Source organism: Saimiri boliviensis, chromosome 6 (assembly GCF_048565385.1).
Source record: "Saimiri boliviensis isolate mSaiBol1 chromosome 6, mSaiBol1.pri, whole genome shotgun sequence".
Classification (NCBI taxonomy): Eukaryota; Metazoa; Chordata; class Mammalia; order Primates; family Cebidae; genus Saimiri; species Saimiri boliviensis.
The window spans coordinates 24661937-24681837 of record NC_133454.1 but is presented as its reverse complement, the minus strand read 5'-3'; the positions used below and the strand labels follow the sequence as shown (position 1 = coordinate 24681837).

At 36.7% G+C, this 19901-nt stretch overlaps 1 protein-coding gene across 3 annotated transcripts in view; it reads left to right on the top strand.

Annotated features, from left to right (window-relative positions):
- The window catches only part of ACER3 (alkaline ceramidase 3), a 159334-nt gene extending 139720 nt beyond the window's left edge, over positions 1 to 19614 (top strand). For all 3 annotated transcript variants that reach the window (XM_039462270.2, XM_074400420.1, XM_074400421.1), the window contains 4 exons: positions 4651 to 4752; positions 6616 to 6720; positions 15293 to 15338; positions 15841 to 19614. In XM_039462270.2, the coding sequence (XP_039318204.1) occupies positions 4651 to 4752; positions 6616 to 6720; positions 15293 to 15338; positions 15841 to 15894 (307 nt within the window). In that variant the 3' untranslated portion in view covers positions 15895 to 19614. The remainder of the gene's footprint in view (positions 1 to 4650; positions 4753 to 6615; positions 6721 to 15292; positions 15339 to 15840) is intronic.
- The last annotated feature ends 287 nt before the right edge of the window (positions 19615 to 19901 follow it).

The following is a 19901-nucleotide window of genomic DNA, read 5'->3' as shown; positions in this document are numbered from 1 at the left end:
AAATCTTAAAAATTAAAAATATGAGCCAAGTGTAGTAGCTTACATCTATAATTCCAGCACTTTGGGAGGCCAAGGTGGGAGGATCATTTGAGGCCAGGAGTTTGACCCAGCAGGCAACATTGTGAGACCCTGTCTCTACCAAAAATAATAATAATTAGTTTGGCATGGTGGCACACTCTTGTAGTCCTGACTACTCAAGAGGTTGAGGCAAGAGGATTACTTGAGCCCTGGAGTTTGCAGTTACAGTGAGCTATGATCACACCACTACACTCTAGCATGGGCAACAAAGCAAGACTTTCTAATTTTTTAAAAAATAAAAAATATTATAAAATGAAAAGCTGAATTGAAGTGTTTAAAAAATACAGTTAAGGAAGTCACTCTCAGTATAGGGCAAAAAAAAAAAAAAAAGAAAGAAATGGAAAATATAATAGACTCAATAAGAATATTACTGAATAGATAATGTTGAGCCAGTATAGAAGCACCAATGTAAAAAAGGAGACAGGCAGAGAACAGAGAAAATGGAAGGGAGGCAATTACCAAAATAATTCAAGAAAACATTCTATAATTGATGGGCATGCATTATTAGACTGAAAGAGTCCACTGGATATGCAGCACAATGAATGGAAATAGACTCATGCCGGTTTCAGAGTCCTAGAAAAAGGGAGGATTCCAGAAATATGTAAGTTGAGAGGCAGGAATATATACAAAGGACCAGGAATCAGAATGGCTTTGGGTTTGCCAAAGCAACATTGGAACTAGGAGACCAGTGCCTTCAAATTTCTAAAGGAAAATTATTTCTAACCTAGAATTCTACAGGCAGCCAAACTATCAGTAAAATACAGAGAAGAATATTTTTTTCATACATTCAAGATCTCAAAAAAAAAACCTATATCCCATTAAATATTGCTCAAAATGTACTGAAACATGTGTTACACCAAAATGAGAGTAATTCAAAAAGGAGGAGTGCATGGGATACAAGACAGGAGATCCTTAGAAAGGCAGTTTCTAAGGTGTAGGTGACAGAAAGGGATTTCTCAGATGAAAGCTGTATGCTAGACAGGCAGCCAGTCTAAAACAAATCAGTGCAATAGAGAGGGAGAGATACAGAGAGACATATGTTGAATGCCTTCTGTATTCTACACTCTTAACACCTGATACTATATGGGTAGTAAGTCCCCAGAATCTTATCTATGCTTAACCTTGCATGCACCATGTGCTGATGTTCTTGCTCTCTCCTTCATGCCCTGCTACCTGGATAACCAAAGACATTCATTTCACCCCCACAGAAGAATTTTGCTTTGAACTGCTCCTGAGAGCTGAAGATTGGCCATGGTAAGTAAGTTTAGAAGCAGAAAACAGACAGCACTCTACCCCAAATGGTCATATTCCTGTCATATTTTAGTACCTAGGCTGTACTGCCAGAAGCCTTCACTGTGTTGAGGCCTATGTTTCTTGGGACTCATTCTGGCCTTCCCCAAATAGGGACTATGATAAACCCTCTGAAAAGCTGAAGCCAGACTGTGACTCTTTAAAGCTCGTCTTCTCTTGAGAACCTTCATCAGTGGTAATAATGCCTTTTCCATACATGGCCAGATTATTGCTTTCCTGATCATTTTTAAACTAATCACCTTTTATGTTCACTTACATGCAAATACTTATAGTTAAGTTAGAAAATTTTGAAAAAAATTATTATTGCCATTTACCATATTTTAAAAATAAAGGGCAGAGGCAGACCAGTTTTTAGAAAATTAAAATTGAAAATTAAAGAGAAAAATTACATGATACCAAGATTTAGACTAAAGCTTTCTGTAAAATTCAATACCTATTTATGTTATAAAACAAAACAAAACCCTTTACAAACTAGTAATAGAAGAGAACTTTCTTAACCTATAAATTCTATAGCATATAAAACACTAGTCATGATATGGTTTTTTTAATCCCTTTAAAAATCATGAATAAAACAGGATATATACTATAATTACTTCTATTACCTAACATTTTACTTGCAAATTACATGATCATGTAAGGAAAAGGTCACAGAACATGTACAAAAAAAATGTTAGAAGCAATAAGTGAAATTTAGCAGAGTTACAGGATTCTAGTCAGTATTCAAAAGCATATTTCTGTGTTCTAGCAGTGAACTATTAGTAAAATTTTATAAAGTACAATTTACAGTAACATAAAATACATTAAATGTTTAAGGATTAAATTTAACAAAATATGTAAGATCTATATATTGAAAACTACAATTTGTTTTTTGTTGTGAGAAATTGAAGAGCTAGATAAATGGACAGATATACCACTTAATGGTTTAGAAAATTCAATATTGTTAAGATGCCTGTACTCCAAAACTGATTTGTAGGTTCTGCAGGCTTTTTGGTATAAATGGAAAAACTGATTCTGATATTAACATGGAGATGCAAAAGATTGTGAATAGGCAAAACAGTTTTTGAAAATGAACAAAGTTGTATTACTTACAAGGCTTGATTTATATGCTGCTACCAAGACAATGTTGCGTTGGTGGTAAGAATGACATGTAAATCAATAGAACATCCAAAAACTGACCCACACACTTATACTGGCCTGATTTTCAATAAATATGTCAAGGTAATTCAGTGGAGAAAAGATAATCTTTTCAACAAACTGTGCTGGAATAAATGAATATTCTTAGGACCAAAAAAAGTGAACTTCAACCTCACACCAACATAAAAATTTAATAGAAGTGACTTCTGTTTCTAAATATAAATTATATCTCTAAAGGTAAAAACTAAGATTATAAAACATCTAAAAGAAAATACAGGAGATATTTTTGGTTCGGCAAAGATTTATTAGTAAAAAGCACAAACTATAGACAAAAAATTAAAAAACTGAACTTCATCAAAATCTCAAACTTTTGTTCTTCAAAAGATAGTATTCAGAAAATGAAAGGTAAGCCACAGACTTGGAGAAACTAATGGCAAAATATATACCCAAGAAAGGATCTACATGTAAAATATAGAAAGAATTCTTACAACTGAATAATAAGAAGGCAAACAACAATGTATCAAAGAAGAGATATGGATAGTAAATAACAACATGAAAAGATGCTCAGAAACATTAGTCATTAGTCATTAGGGAAATGCAAATTAAAACCACAATGAATACCACTACACACCTACTAAAACAGCTAAAATGAAAAAGACTGACTTCAAACCAAGTGCTGATGAAGATGTGAAACATCTGGAACACTTATACATGCCTAGTGGGAATGTAAAATGGTAGTCACTTAGGAAAAGTGTAGCAGTATCTTGAAAAATTAAATATTCACCTGCCATACAACCCAGCCATTCTTCTAGCTGTTTACCCAAGAAAAATGAAAGCATATGTCTATACAAATTGTTCTTTGTGAATGTTCATAGCTGCTTTATTTGTGATAGTCAAAACTAGAAACCTGCATTTGGACAGAGAAATAAATTGTGCTGTGACCATACAATGGAGTACCTACTCAGCAGTAAAAGGAAATGAAGTATTGATAACATAATAACATGAATGAATCTCAAAGAATTAAGTCAAATGAAAGAAGCCATACAATCAGCGGTATATATGGTATGATTCCACTTATGTAGCATTCTAAAAAATGCAAATTGAGGTTTTGGAGGTGGTAGATATCTTGATTGTGGTAGTTTCCTGGGTGTATACAGATGTACTGATCAGACAGACACTTTCAATATATATACTTTTAATGTACATCGGTTATACCTCATTGAAGCTATAAAACATAGGTAAGCTGATACTATTTTCAGTATCTCACCAAGCTTTAATTTCCTCATCAGTAAAGTTAAAAGAATAACACCCACCTCACAGGGATTATTTGAACATTTTGTGTGTGGTGTGTGTGTACATGCACACCCGTCCACATAATACCTCCATATACTCCTTATCAGGCCTTATTTTTCTTCAGAGCAATTATAATTAGTTATGTATTTAATTGTTTACCTCCCCCAACTATACTATAAATTCTTTGAGAACAAAATCTTTACCTATTGGCCTGCCTTCCGAAATGCTTAGAACAATGCCTGGTACATAGTAGGCACTCCATATATATTATTAAGTGATTTATTGAATGAGAGTGAGTGAGTGTGAGTGTGTGTGTGTGTGTGTGTGTGTTAACACTGGCTTACATGGCACATATGACTCAATCTACATTAATTCTAATCCACTATCCCCCTGCCTATTCCATGAGACTGAAAAAGTTATCAGGTGCTTTGAGATTACCTTCCCAATACGTGTATTAAAGTCTTGGTGGCCTATTTCTCAGCTCCTTTTAATGGCTATATATAGTAGGCAAATTATTAGAAAATTTGATAGGTCTGCATTTACTACAAACAAAAACTTTTCCTTCTTATGAGAGTGATGTCTTCTAGCCAGACGTGGTAGCACATGTCTATACTCCCAGCTGTTCGGGAGACTGAGATGAGAGGATTACTTTAGCACAGGAACTCGAGGCTAGAGTGTACTATGATCACACCTGTGAATAGCCACTGCACACCAGTCTAGGCAACATAGTGAGATCCTAGCCCTTATAAAAAAGGAATAAAGTGATGGCTTCAATTTCTGATTATGACATGACTTGAGAAAATTTTATTTTGCTTTTCTTTTTTCCCTCCACAGGGTTTATCCATGGCTTAGAGGACTGGGTTACACATCCTTGGGTATATTTTTATTGGGATTTTTGTTTTGGAATATAGATAACATATTTTGTGATTCACTGAGGTAAGAGATATTTTCATTACTTCAGAAATATTTTTGGAAGCATTTTATTAAGTAGAGAATTTTATAAACGTGTAGAAATAGTAGTGCCCTGAAATGAATTTTTACTGTTGTTGACATTTAAAAGATATGTACAGTAAAATGAAGTTAAATTCTTGGAATACCTGTTTAAATTACCTAAAATTTTGGACCTGAGGATATTTCATAACCTCTGTAGGGTTTGGGTTTTATGTGTGTGTGCATCATAGAGCTATGTAGTTAGTCAAATGTTGGCTGTTCCTTTGAAACTTGTCTGATCTGCTTCATTGAATAAAGAAGACTGATTTGTAATAAGCATATGAAATATATGTATGAGGGCTGGGCGTGGTGGCTTACACCTGTAATCTCAGCACTTTGGGAGGCCGAGGCGGGTGGATCATGAGGTCAAGAAATTGAGACCATCCTGGTCAATATGGTGAAACCCCGTCTCTACTAAAAATAGAAAAATTAGCTGGGCATGGTGGCGCACGCCTGTAATCCCAGCTACTCAGGAAGCTGAAGCAGGAGAACTGCCTGAACCCAGGAGGCGGAGGTTGCAGTGAGCTGAGATCGCGCCATTGCACTCCAGCCTGGGTAACAAGAGCAAAACTCCACCTCAAAAAAAAAAAAAAAGAAAGAAAAAAGAAATATATGTATGTAAATATATACTTTCATATGCTTAATGTTATTTTCTAAGAAAGCAAGTGTTCCTTTTACCATCTTGTCAGCAATCATATATTGATGGAAGTTTGAATCTTAGACTTAGGTCTCTGGATTCTGGTCTGTCATTAGGCACTGTTCTTCTGGCCCTCATTTTTCATGAAATGAGCATACTGAATAGGTTAAACTAGCAGATCATTCCAACTCTAAATCCTGTAAACTAACAATTTTGCATAAACAGAGGACAGAGGAATGTACTGAACAGTTCCACAGGAAGGCAATCAACAAAATTCAGACCGTAAGAAATCTAAAGAGTGAATGACCTGATCTCTTCAACAGATAAATTATAGAGGCATGGCCAGGCATGGTGGCTCACGCCAGTAATCGCAGCACTTTGGGAGGCCGAGGAGGGTAGATCACTTGAGGTCAGGATTTCAATACCAACCTGGCCAACATGGTGAAACCCTGTCTCCACTAAAAATACAAAAATTAGCTGAGCATAGTGGTGTGTCCCTGTAATCCTAGCTACTTGGGAGGCTGAGGCAGAAGAATTGTTTGAACTGGGGTGGTGGAGGTTGCAGTGAGCCAGGATCATGCTGCTGCACTCCAGCCTGGGTGACAGAGCAAGACTCTGTCTCAAAAAAAAAAAAGCAGAGGCAGGAAAGAAAAAAGAGGAAGGAGTAACATATAGATTAAGAGACTTAGATATATCAGCCAGATATAATGTGTTGGCCTTTTTTGGATTCTGATTCAAAGAAACCAACTGTTTTTAAAAAAAAAAAAAAGTATGAGAAATTTTGAACTTTGGTCGGTAACTGAATATTTTTTATGATATTAATGATTATTATTTTTAGGTATGAAAATGTGGTTATATTTTATGGAGGTTTTCATATTTTAGATATACATACTAAAATAATTAGAAATAAAATGATATAGTATCTGGGATTTGCTTCAAAAAGATATGAGAGAGAGAAGTGGATGAGGGTTTAGATGACACAGATTAACCATAAATTATCATTGTTAAATACCGTTCCCCAGAATGTAGTTTGGATAACAATGTGGCTGACTGTAGGAAACTTAAGGCAATTAAATAACTGCCGTATTTGAGAATGACGTTTCAAAATAGAAGTTCTAAGACTATCAGCATTAGTTATTTAACATGATGATTTTCTCCCCCTTTCCACACAGGGACTTTCGAAAGAAGGTACCACCTATCATAGGTATTACCACACAATTTCATGCATGGTGGCATATTTTAACTGGCCTTGGTTCCTATCTTCACATCCTTTTCAGGTAGGAAATAGAGACTTTTTTAGCTTAGTACTAGAGTTTTTTTTTTTTTTCTTTACTCTTTAAATAGGATGACGTAAATATTTTTTAAACACTAGAAAATTCACAAACATGAATATAGTACACCCTTGAACAACCATTGGTCAAAGAAGAAATCAAAAGAAAATTAGAAAATACCTTGAGACATGTGAAAACAAAAATACAACATACCAAGACTTTTGGGATGCAGCAAAAGCAGTACTAAGAGAAGTTCATAGAAATTAATGCCACATTTAAAAGGAAGAGAGAGCTCAACAAGACTTTAAACCTCAAAGAACTAGGAAACTAAGAACAAATTAAGCCCACATTTGGCAGAAGGAAAGAAATAACAGAGCAGAAATAAACAAAATAGAAAAATGTTTAAATATCTATGAAACTAAGAGTTGGGATACTGAAAGATCACCAGAATTGACAAACCTTAGCTAGACTAACAAAAAAAGAATAAGAAGTCTCAAATAAATAAAATTAAAAATAAAAGAAGAGACATTGCCATGATGCCACAGACATAAGAAGAATCACGCAATTATATGCCAACAAATTGGATGACTTAGAAGAAATGGACAATATCCTAGAAACCGACCAAGACTGAGTTGTGAAGAAAAAGAACAGATTCTAACTAGGTCAAAACATTCATAAAAAGTTAAGCAAGACACAAACAAATGAAAAGACATTTTGTGTTCATGGATTAAAAGACAGAGTTGTTAAAATGTTCATACTACCCAAAGCCATCTACAGATCCAATGCAATCTCATTTAGAATTCCAAGGGCATTTGTTACAGAAATAGAAAAAACAATTCTAACATTCATATAGAATCACAAAAGACCACAGGTAGCCAAATCAATCTTGAAAAAGAATAGACATGAAGCATCTCCCTTCTTGATTTCAAAATAAACAAGCATGCATAACTTTTTTGCACATTTTAGGTATTGTGTTTTTTACAAGTTCAAAGTTTATGGCAACCCTGCATCAAGCAAGTTTATAGGTGACATTTTTCCAACAGCATGTGTTTCCTTCATGTCTCTGTGTCTTATTTTTATAATTCTGACAATATTATTATTATTATATCTGTTATGGTGGTTCTGTGATCAGTGATCTTTTTTTTCCCCCCAAGACAGGGTCTCCCCCAAACTGGAGTGCAGTAGCATGATCACTGCTCACTGCAACCTCCACCTCCTGGGTTCAAGTGATTCTCCTGCCTCAGCCTCCCAAGTAACTGGGATTATAGGCATGCACCACCACACCTGGCTAATTTTTGTGCTTTAAGTAGAGACGGGCTTTCACCATATTGGCCAGGCTGGTCTCAAACTCCTAACCTCAAGTGATCCTCCCACCTCGGCCTCCCAAAATGCTGGGATTACAGCCACCATGCCTGGCCTGTGATCAGTGATCTTTGCTGTTACTATTGTAATTGTTTTAGGGTACCACAAACCATACTCATGTAAGACAGTCGACTTAGTAAATGTTGTATGTTCTGACTGCTCCACCAACTGGCCATTCCCCATTCTCTCCTTCTCCTCCAGCCTCCCTATTCCCCAAGAGGAAACAAAACTGAAATTAGGCCAATTAATAACCCTACAATGGCCTCTAAGGGTTTGAGTGAAAGGAAGAGTGGCATATCTCTCACTTTAAATCAAAAGCTAGAAATGATTAAGCTTAGTGAGGAAGGTACGTTGAAAACTGAGATAGGCCAAAAGGTAGGCCTCTTGTGCCAAACAGTTGGCCAAGTTGTGAAGGCAAAGGAAAAGTTCTTGAAAGAAATTAAAAGTGCTACTCCAAAGAACACACGAACGATTAAAAAAAAAAAAAAAAAAAAAAAAGGGATACGACCTTATTTCTAATATGTGGAAATTTCTAGTAGTCTGGATAAAAGATCAGACCAGCCACAACATTGCCTTAAGACAATGCCTAATCCAGATCAAGGCCCCAACTCACTTCAATTCTGTGAAGGCTGAGAGAAGTGAGGAAGTTGCAGAAGAAAAGTTTGAAGCTAGCTGAGGTTGGTTCATGAGATTTAAGGAAAGAAGCCATCTCTATAACATAAACTTGCACAGTGAAGCTGCAGCAAGTTATCCAGAAGATCTAGCTAAGATTATTGATGAAAGTGGCTACACTAAACCACAGAGTTTCGATGTAGATGAAACAGCCTTCTACTGGAAGAAGACAGCATCTAGGATTTTCATAGCTAGAGAGGAGAAGTCAATCCTTAGCTTCAGAGCACAGGCTGTGACTCATTTGGAGCTAATGCAACTGATGATCTTAAATTGAAATGAGAGCTCATTTTCTATTTTGAAAGTCCTATGGCCCTTAAGAATTATACTAAAGGTATTCTACCTGTGCTCTACAAAATGGACAACAAAGCCTAGATTACAGTACTTCCATTTACAGCATGGTTTACTGAATATTTTGACCCCACTATTGAGACATACTGCTCAGAAAGAAAGATTTCCCTTCAAAATATTACCACTCATTGGCAATGCACCCGATTACCCAAGAGCTCCAATGGAGATGTGCAAGATTAATGTTGTTTTCATTCCTGATGACACAACCTCCATTCTGCAGCCCATAGATCATGGAGTAATTTTGACTTTTAAGTCTTACTACTTAAGAAATATATTTCGGCCAGGTGTGATGGCTCACACCTATAATCCCAGCACTTTGGGAGGCTGAGGCTGGTGGATGACGAGGTCAGGAGATCAAAGCCAACATGGTGAAAACTTGTCTTTACTAAAAATACAAAAATTAGTTGGGTGTGGTGGCACATGCCTGTAATCCCAGCTACTTGGGAAGCTGAGGCAGGAGAATCACTTGAACCCAGAAGGCAGAGATTGCAGTGAGCTGAGATTGTGCTACTGCACTCCAGCCTTGCAACAGAGCGAGACTCTGTCTCCAAAAAAATAAGAAAAAGAAAAAATACATTGCATAAGTCTATAGCTGCCAGCAATAGTGATTCCCCTGATGGATCTGAGCAATAAACCGAAAACCTTCTAGAAAAGATTTACCATTCTAGATGCTATTAAAAACATTCATGATTCGTGGGAGAGCAAGATGCTGACATTAACAGGGGTTTGGAAGAGGTTGATTCCAACCCTCACGGATGGTTTTGAGGGCTTCAAGATTTAAGTGAAGGAAGTAACCATACATGTGGTAGAAATAGCAAGAGAACTAGGATTAGAAGTGGAACCTGAAGATATGACTGAATTGCTACTATTTCATGATAGAACTTTAATGGATAAGGACTTGCTTCTTATGGATAAACAAAGAAAGTGGCTTTTTGAGATGGACTCTACTCCTATGAAGATACTGTGGACATTGTTAAAATGACAACGAAGGATTAAAAATATTGCATCAAATTAGTTATAAAGCAGTGGTGGAATTTAAGAGGATTGACAGGTGACTCCACTTTTGAAAGAAGTCCTGTGGGTAAAATGCTATCAAACAGCACCACATGCTATAAGAATTATTTTGTGAAAGGAAGAGTCAATTGATGCAGCCAACTTCATTGTGATATTATTTTAAGAAACTGGCACAGCCACTTCCACCTTCAGCAACCACCATCCTTACCAGTCAGTAGCCATCAACATCAAGTCAAGACCCTCCATCAGCAAAAAGATTCTAGCTAAAGGCTTAGATGACATTAGCATTTTTTGCATACTTAATAGCCTACAGTATACTGTAAACATAACTTTTCTAAGCACTGGGAAACCAAAGTACTCATGTGACTCACTTTATGGTGATATTCCTTATTTTAAAATTTAGAGCCAAACCTGCAATATCTCCAAGGTATGCCTTTATTACCAAGCTAAAGTAAAAGAACACTGTGGTACTAGCATAAAGACACACATACAGACAAATGAAACAGAATAGAACCCAGAAATCCACACGTATATTCTCAACTGATCTTCTACACAGGTGCCAAGAATGCACAATGGGGAAATGACAGTCTTTTCAACAAATGGTATTGGGAAAACTGGATATCTATATACAAAAGAATGAAATTGGACTCTTACTTTACACTATATACAAAAATCAACTCAAAATGGATCAATGACTTAAATATTAGACCTGAAACTGTAAAACTTCTGAAAGAAAACATAAGGGGAAATCTGCTTGACTTTGGTCCTGGTGATGACTTCTTGGATATGACATTAAAAATACAGGAAACAAAAGCAAAAATAGACAAGAGGAACAAAAGAAATATCAGCAGGAAAAGGCAACCTCTAGAATGTCAGAAGGTAATTGCAAAGCATATATTCTAATAAGGGGTTAATATCCAAACTATATAAGGAGTTCCTACAACTTAAGAGCAAATAATAACCAATTAAAAATAGGCAAATGACTTGAATAGACATTTCTCTAAAGAAGACACAGAAAGGGCCAACAGGTATATGGCCAACATCATTAATCATCAAGGAAATGCAAATTAAAACTACAATGAGATATCACTCATGATGGCTACTGTGATAAAAATAAAAGATAACAAATGTTGATGAGAATGTGGAGAAATTGGAACCCTTGTGCACTTTTGGTGGGAATGTAAAATGCTGCAGTCACTATGGAAAACAGTATGATTTCTCAAAAAATTAAAACTACAATATGATCCACCAATTCCACTTCTGGGTATATATCCAAAATAATTGAAATCAGGATCTCAAGGAGATTTCCACTTTCCTATGTTCCATTGCAGCATTATTCACAATAGCCAAGAGGTGGAAACAACTTAGAAATCCCTTGACAGATGAATGGATAAAGAAAATGTGGGATAAACAGATAGTGAAATATTACTCAGCCTTAAAAACAAGGAAATCCTGCTATCTGTAACAACATGGATGAACCTTGAGGAGATTATGCTAAGTGAAATTAGCTATGCTAAGTGAAATTAGCCAGTCACAGAAGGATAAATACTGTATGATTCCACTTATCTGTGGACTCGAATAGAGTCAGATTCATAGAAGTAGAGAGCAGAATGGTGGCTACCACAGGCTGGGAAGAGGGGGAAATTGTTGTTCAATTAGTATAAAGTTTCAGTTATGCAAGATGGTAAGTTTTAGAGATCTGCTTAGTGCCTACAAGTAACAGTATGGTATTGTGCACTTAAAAGATTTTAAGAGGGTAGATCTCACATTAAGTGTTCTTACCACAAAAATAGAGGAAGCAGGAGGAAACTTGGAGATGGATATGCTTATTACCTTTATTGTGGTGATAGTTTCATGAGTGTATGCTTATGTCCAAACTCATGAAATTGTATACATTAAATATGTGTCACTTTTTTGTATATCAATTATGCCTCAATATAGCTGTTTTTTTAAAGAGTGTGAATTTGGAACTGAGATACAATAACTTAATAACTGGCACATCTGGTGCAACTAAGCAAGAAGAAAAGAGGAAAAAGTATAAATAACCAGTATCAGGAATATAAAAGGAAACTCCAAAGATGCTGAGAAAGAGAAGAAAAATATGAGAAAGATGAGATACTTTGAACTTTATGTGATGGGTACTTCTGTTTATGTTTGAAAATCTCCATAATAAAGGTTGGATTTTAAGCTCATAGCCACATCTGGACTAGGCACCTTATATATATTACCTCTTTTAATCCTCATGAGGCCAGTGTTATTTTATGCTTAGGGAAAGACAAGCTCAGAGAAGTCACATACTTTGTACATGAGCTCATGGCCAATTAGTGTTATCACCAGGATTTGAGCCCAGAGTTTTCTGTCTGTCCAAACCAATCTGGGAGACCTTAGAAATCATCTAACATAACTTCTTCATCTGATGGTAAAGAAAGCTGGGGCCCAGAGAGAAATGACTTGCCCAGGTCACCAACCAGATAAAGTATAATATATTGGCAAAAGATTAGACAGAACTTCAATTCAAAGGCTGCTTCTATTATTTACTAGCTATCGTCCTTTGAATAAAATATTTGACCTTTCTGAGACCATTTCTCATGTGCAAAATCGGATTAAGGCCCGCCTAGTTAGAGTAGTTTAAGAATGAAATTATGTAGAGCTCTTGTTCCAGTGCCTCTCCCCACCTTATAAGTACTTCAAACGTTGTGAGTGGTGGAGGTAACAGCAAAGACTCAATCCAGGGTTTCTCTGCCCTTGTTGAGGACTCTTCCTGAAGAGGAGGAGGAAGATGGCAACTATATTCTAGGGATTAATGTGAAAAACTGTTAAAGGTTGGTTGTATTTTGAAACAATAGATTATTCTTACTAAAATAATATTTGATGCTCCTTTTTATAGTTGCAGTTTGGAGTATAGTAAAGTGGCATTATAGCCACACTAAATTATACAAATTCATCTCTCATGCTTTTTCCCCTTTCCTTTCCCTTGTTTAAAATACCGGTTGAGTGTCCGTTATCTAAAATTCTTGGGACCAGATGTGTTTCAGGTTTGGGGGATTTTGTTTTTGTTTTTGAATATTTGCTATACATAATGAGATATCTTGGGTATGGAACCCAAATCTAATTATGACTTTCTTTTATGTTTGATACATACCTTATGCATATAGCCTGAGGCTAATTTCATACAATATTTTAAAATAGTCTTGTACATGAAACAAAGCTAGTGTACAGTGAAACATCAGAAAGCAAAGGTATCGCTATCTCAGCCACCCCTGTGGACAATCTGTGGTTGTTTGGCATCACTACCATACCTGACTGAACTTATATGCTACTGATAAGCAATTATTTTCATAATACACTTTTTCTCACATAAGTACATAACAGTAAAAAATATGACAAACCATTTATACAGTGACAAAATAATGTGTTCAGGGTGACCAAGCAGCACAGCAGCATCACAGAACACCTCTACCAGCTGTCAGATAACAGCAGCAACCAACAAGGGCTGTAGGTTCAGTCTCCACCTGCAGTGCTATGTTCTGAAATATCAGAAGCAGGTGAGGGGCTAGGAAGTAGCTCCTCTAGGGCAAAGGAGGCATTCTGCTTGGTGACTCTTTAAAATGTTTCCTCCAGTCATCTGTCTCATTAAAAACAGTTTTTGGGCTGGGCACAGTGGCTCATGCCTGTAATCCCAGCACTTTGGGAGGCTAAAGGTGGTGGATCACGAGGTCGGGAGATCAAGACCATCCTGGCCAACATGGTGAAATCCCATCTCTAATAAAATACAAAAAAAAAAAAAAATTACCTGGACGTGGTGGTGCGTGTCTGTAGTCCCAGCTACTCAGGAGGCTGAGGTAGGAGAATTGCTTGAACCCAAAAGGTGGACATTACAGTGAGCTGATATCATGCCACTGCACTCCAGCCTGGCAACAGGGTTTTTTTTTTTCCTTCTCAGAAAAAAAAAAAATACAAAAAAGTAGCCAGGCATGGTAGCAGGTGCCTGTAATCCCACTACTCAGGAGGCTGAGGCACTTGATCCCAGGAAGGGGAGGTTGTAACAAGCCAAGATCACACCACTGCACGCCAGCCTGGGCAACAGAGTGAGAATCTGTCTAAAAAAAAGAAGTAACAGTTTTTGTCCTAGCCATCTCTCATGGGTTGTATAAGTGACACGATTTCTTGTTCTGTTATGAATGCATACTGCTCTTGTCCTTCAATAAGTATTTTGATTGCATATACAGCCAGGTGTGGAATTTCCACTTCTAGCATCATGTCAGTATTCAAAAAGTTTCAGATTGGCCAATATGGTGAAACCCCATCTCTACTAAAAATACAAAAATTAGCCGGGCGTGGCAGCGGGCACCTGTAGTCCAAGCTCCGCAGGAGGCTGAGGCAGGAGAATCACTTGAACCCGGGAGGCAGAGTTTGCAGTGAGCTGAGATCACACCACTGCTTTCCAGCTTGGACAAGGCGAGACTCTGTCACACACACACAAAAAAAGTTTCAAATTTTTGACTTCAGCTTTTCAGGTTAGGGATGCTCAACCGGTACTATAAAATTATGTTTTGCATATGTAATCACAATGTATTTTACTATGCAGATACATGTAAATAGTATATTATAATAAAACTATTTTTTCCTGAATGTTATGGACAGTTTAATGAATTTTTCAGTAATCAATTCAACTATACTCTGCTGTGTGCACTGATTTTAGAATTTTATTTCATGTCCAGATGTGACTCACTTTAAAGGATACTATGAAGGAGACTTTCTCTTATCACTTTCTGTGATCTTCCTGGTTTCCTCATACCTGAATTTAATCCTTATGGAGCTGATATACACATTTCAGAATATTCTAAGAATACTATAATCCTTACTACCATGTATCTTTAAAGATGGAATATCGAATTGTGATATGAATCATATCAAGCATTAGTAGAATGCTCACTACCAAACTACACACATCTTGAGGTCCCAGTCTGTGAGTTAAGTATTTCTCTGTGTTCCATAGCATCTTGCAAAGAGTTTGCAGAGTAGGTGCTCAAAAAAAACAGTTGCTGAACAAATGAGGCATATACTTATGTTGTTTTTTCTTTGTACATGCAGAAGCCCTATGGTTAAGTTTTTCAGTAAGCCAGTTTGCATGAATTAAAAATGAGTCTGAAGAGCTTTCCCCCTCCTACTTTTCTTTCAGTTTGTATACAAGAACACTTTACCTGAGATATAGGCCAAAAGTGAAGGTAAGTCCACTTTTAGATCCTGTGTGTGTGTGCTGAGGGTAGGATACTGGGTATAGGACGGAGGTGGAAGAAGAAAGGGGAGTGTGGAGAGGTAGCGGAGCAAACACAGGCTTTGGAACCAAAGGCATTGAATCTTTCATTTACTACTGCATGTTCTTGGACAAGTCTCTTCTCTTTAAGCCTTAGCTTCTTTGACAATAAAATCGAGCTGCTAGTAACTACACTGCAGAGATATTTTAAAGATCAGAGATAATTTATATGCTCAGCTTCATGCTTGACAAAGTCAAAGCATAATAAATTTAAATAAACTCAATAAAAAATACTCTCTGATATCTGGTACAAGTCTAGAAGGAATATACTCTGCCAAGGCTACTAATACCAGGACAATCACTAGCAAACCTACGTATAGTCATAGCCCCATGTATTCTTTCTCATTCTTTTTCAAGGATAACATGGAACCATTTTATATTTTCTCATTCTGTCCTAATTTGTTCCCAAACAGTTTCTTTTTGGAATCTGGCCAGTGATCCTGTTTGAGCCTCTCAGGAAGCATTGATGAATCATTCCACCAAGAAAACAAACAAGCACCTACCACAGACCTGGCAGAATAAATAAGGAAATCCTTAAAGATCTACAAGTTCAAATATGTCACGACCGTCACAGCAGAGGAGTGACTTTCTGACTAATGCCGCCAGCCGCACAGAGAATGAGGAATGGGGCCTGCTGAGTGTTTCGTTCATGGCTTCCTCTCATTTGTCACCCTCCCCCTTTCACCCTCCAGTTTATAAAGAAACAGAGATGATGATGTGTGTACAACCTCAAATGCAGAAACAATTGGGCTTTTCTTAACAGGTTAACAGTTTGTGATGGTTATAAGAAATTAACCTTTTTTTCTTTTTGCCAAGGGTTGCATGTGAATTATACCTTTCTTAATATATGATTAAATAATGCAAACAGTCAGCTAAGGGCCAACAAAACTCCGTATCGAGCATATCCAGATAGTTAGCTGTGAGCCAGCACTCAGCTGTATCAGATTTGATTAATGTTTTTGTATTAATCTCATGGATGTTTCACAAAGGTTAAAGAAAAAAAAAGAGGAAGAAGAAAGAGCTAGCTGTGGGATTCTGTGTAGTTCTTCACTATCTGTTCTGGGGCTAGTTGGAGTGTCATAAGCAAGCTCAGACCTGCCCCTGGTTCAGTACTTAACCACATCCCAGGATTTATGGTGTCTGCTTATGGCCACAGCCAACCAGAATGAGTAGGTCAGCTTATCCCTTTCTGAAGCTCCATGAGGACATGTATAGAATGCTGCAACTTCAGCCAGCTCTGTTCCTCTGATCTTTGCAGATCTTTAAGTTGTCACCATTTTTATGACTAGACAAATACAACTGGTGGTCTAGACTGCTCATAGTTCATCCTCCTCACATAACTTATTTGAAGTTGTCAGGGAATGTCATTACTTTCTGACTTTTTAAATTATGCAGTATTTTCCAGTTCTCAGAGAGGTCATGGTTGTGCCCAGGGAAGTGTGTTGCATTAACTAAAGCTAAAATGATGAGGATCCTATTTACATAAAACATATTAAAATATCTGCTTCTTAATTTTCTGAAGGAAATAGATATAAGTTTCTGTACAGAATCCACAAAAATTAGGGTGCTAAGAAATGACAGTAAAATCTCATCGTAAGGCAGCTAGTTCTAATTTGCATTTGAATGTATAACAAATTTCATCACTTTTCACAAACATAACACCTGCCTGGAGTAAAAATCTGATTTTACCCCTCTGCTTATGTATCATCATATTTGTAGCTCTGCATCATTTAGCATTTTTATTACTTTTTTTGCTTTTTGTAAATTATTGTAAAATCCAGATTGTTTTTACCACATGGTGACATGACTCAAGATTAAATCCTGAGCTACAGTTTCAAAAGGAAAATCATTTTTTCATATGTAAAGATGGTAAAACACTTTTGTCATTTGTTCCAGGATTAAGTAGCCTTCATACAAATTTAAAATCAAAAACTGTTCTGTTGTTTGTCTTCACCTACTGGCTTCAGTTTTATTAACCAAGTATCCAAGGACATCAAGTTGGCACCCTTCCCTTAGCACACCAACAAGCCAGTAGACTGATTCTTCCGTCTGCTTTTATGATCCTCCAGGAAGAAAAACACTTTCCAAAACATTAAGAGAACTTTGGTTTTGTCTTAAGAGGGTATAAAACTAAACCATTCGATTTTGTACTTAATTTTGCCCCAAGATTCTGACTTCTGGCTACATTTCACCTGCAGTTACCTGGGCTATCAGCCAGGATACATTTTTTAATTCCTATTTTTTTTTACATCATTATCTTTTTATACTTTTCAGTTAGATATTCTTCGGCATAAATAATATATATATATACCGTGTAGGATAAAGGTATATCCTACATGGCAATGCTGTTAAACATGGTAAGACTGAGTTTCTGCAGGATTAAAGTCAAATTAAGGGTATAGAGAACACACCTTGATACTGAGGCCATTTAGAGTAATTTGTTTTAATGAGTGTTTTATTCACCACCACCAGTGGCCACCTGTTCAATAAAATTGTCTCCACCCCAAGGTGACGGGTAAGACTGGCCAATTCTTTGAAAACCCTTGTTTTTGTTGGGAGAATGAAAAGCAGAAAGGGAAGCCAGGCTCCTTAATATAAAAGTCAGCTGTGCCTCGTTTTAGCAACTAAGTAAAACACTCAAGACTTTGTGCAGTATTTTATGGAAATCACTGGTGACCTATAGGATATTGCTAAATTATCTTTTCAATGGCTTTATTTTTTCCTTCTTGGATTCTAGGTGGACATTACAGGGTTGGATTCCTTACTGTCCCCTCCCGCTGTCATTTGTTTTAGTGGAAAACTTCATGTTAACTAGAGTGTACAAAAAAGTCTGTTTCCTGCTGAGCCAATAATGATTTGTTTGCATATCACCTAATGTGAAAAGTGCTCATCTGTGAACCCTACAGTAAATTATATTTTAGAAAATACTTTGTGAGGCTGGCCACGGTGGCTCATGCCTATAATCGTAGCACTGTGGGAGGCCGAGGTGGGTGGATCACTTGAGGTCAAGAGTTTGAGACCAGCCTGGCCAACATAGTGAAACTCCATCTCTACTAAAAATACAAAAATTAGCCGGGCATAGTGATGCACGCCTGTGGTCCCAGCTACTCGGGAGGCGGAGGCAGAAGAATTGCTTGAACCCAGGAGGCGGAGGCTGCAATGAGCCGAGATCACACCACTGCACTCCAGTCTGGGTGACAGAGCAAGACTCCATCTCAAAAAAAAAAAAAAAGAAAATACTTTATGAGGATGTGAAAGAAGCAATGTGCTTGCACTTGAATATCCTTGTGCCTCCATTTTCACTCTGAAAAACTGAAAGCAATTTGGCTTTTATTTTTGTTTTTTTAAGGAACAGCTAGTGAAAGAAGGTTAAGCTGATTGGTCACTCTACCCTCCCCTTCCCCACTGTGGTGTTTCATGAAACATCCCTACTACCTGAACTGATCTTTTTAATCCTTGTGATAGTAAATACATTTATAATTAACAGGAAAAACATTTTTTAATAATCTACAAATGAAAACCCTAATAGTATTATTTGGTTTGACAAAAGCAAATCAAATATTATGCTTTAAACATAATGCAAAATTTCAGGACAGTTAATTTGGTCTTCCCTTACCCTAAGAGGGTTTTTCTTATAATAAGGAGAAGAGATGTAGTTCAAAGAAAATTAAGAAACAAAAACTTCAAATACATAATGCATGAAAATCCTTAAATGCCTGCAAAAATTAAGTTCTATTATAATACTAGCCAATTCCAAATTAGCCAATGCCCTAAAAGTGTCTAACAATTTAAGGTTGTCTTATGAGTCCCACGAAAACAATTATTTCTGGTTAAATTTGAGTTTTAGCTACCAACTCCATATTTATGTGACAATAAATTGTTTTGGCCCTGTGGTTGATGATGTGCTGCTGGATAAGCATTTATGTAAAACTGACATTTCAAAGAGAACCATTTCTAATTGGAATTTCCACCTATGTGACTGTTTGCAGATCTACCTCCGTCTTCCATTTTGCATCCTATCAGTGTTACAATTAGTTTGATCACTTTGTCTTGTTTTTTAGTGTCTGCAATTATAGCTTATTCACTATGTTTTAACTATTTAAAAATAAGGACTAAAATTTGATTTAAAGTAGTTAAACCCCTTTATGGAAGGAGCTGCAAAATGGGAAAAAAAAAAAAAAAGAAAAGGAATGTCATCTTGATCCGGCTGACTAGAAATTTTCTTTTTATTTTCTTTTCTTTTTTTCCTTTTTTTTTTTTTTTTGAGACAGAATCTCATTCTGTCACCCAGGCTGAAGCGCAGTGGCACAATCTCAGCTCACTGCAACCTCCGCCTCCTGGATTCAAGTAATTCCCCTGCCTCAGCCTCCTGAGTAGCTGGAGTTACAGGCATGCACCACCACACCCAGCTATTTTTTTTGTATTTTTAGTAGAAACAGGGTTTCACCATGTTGGTCAGGCTGGTCTCAAACTC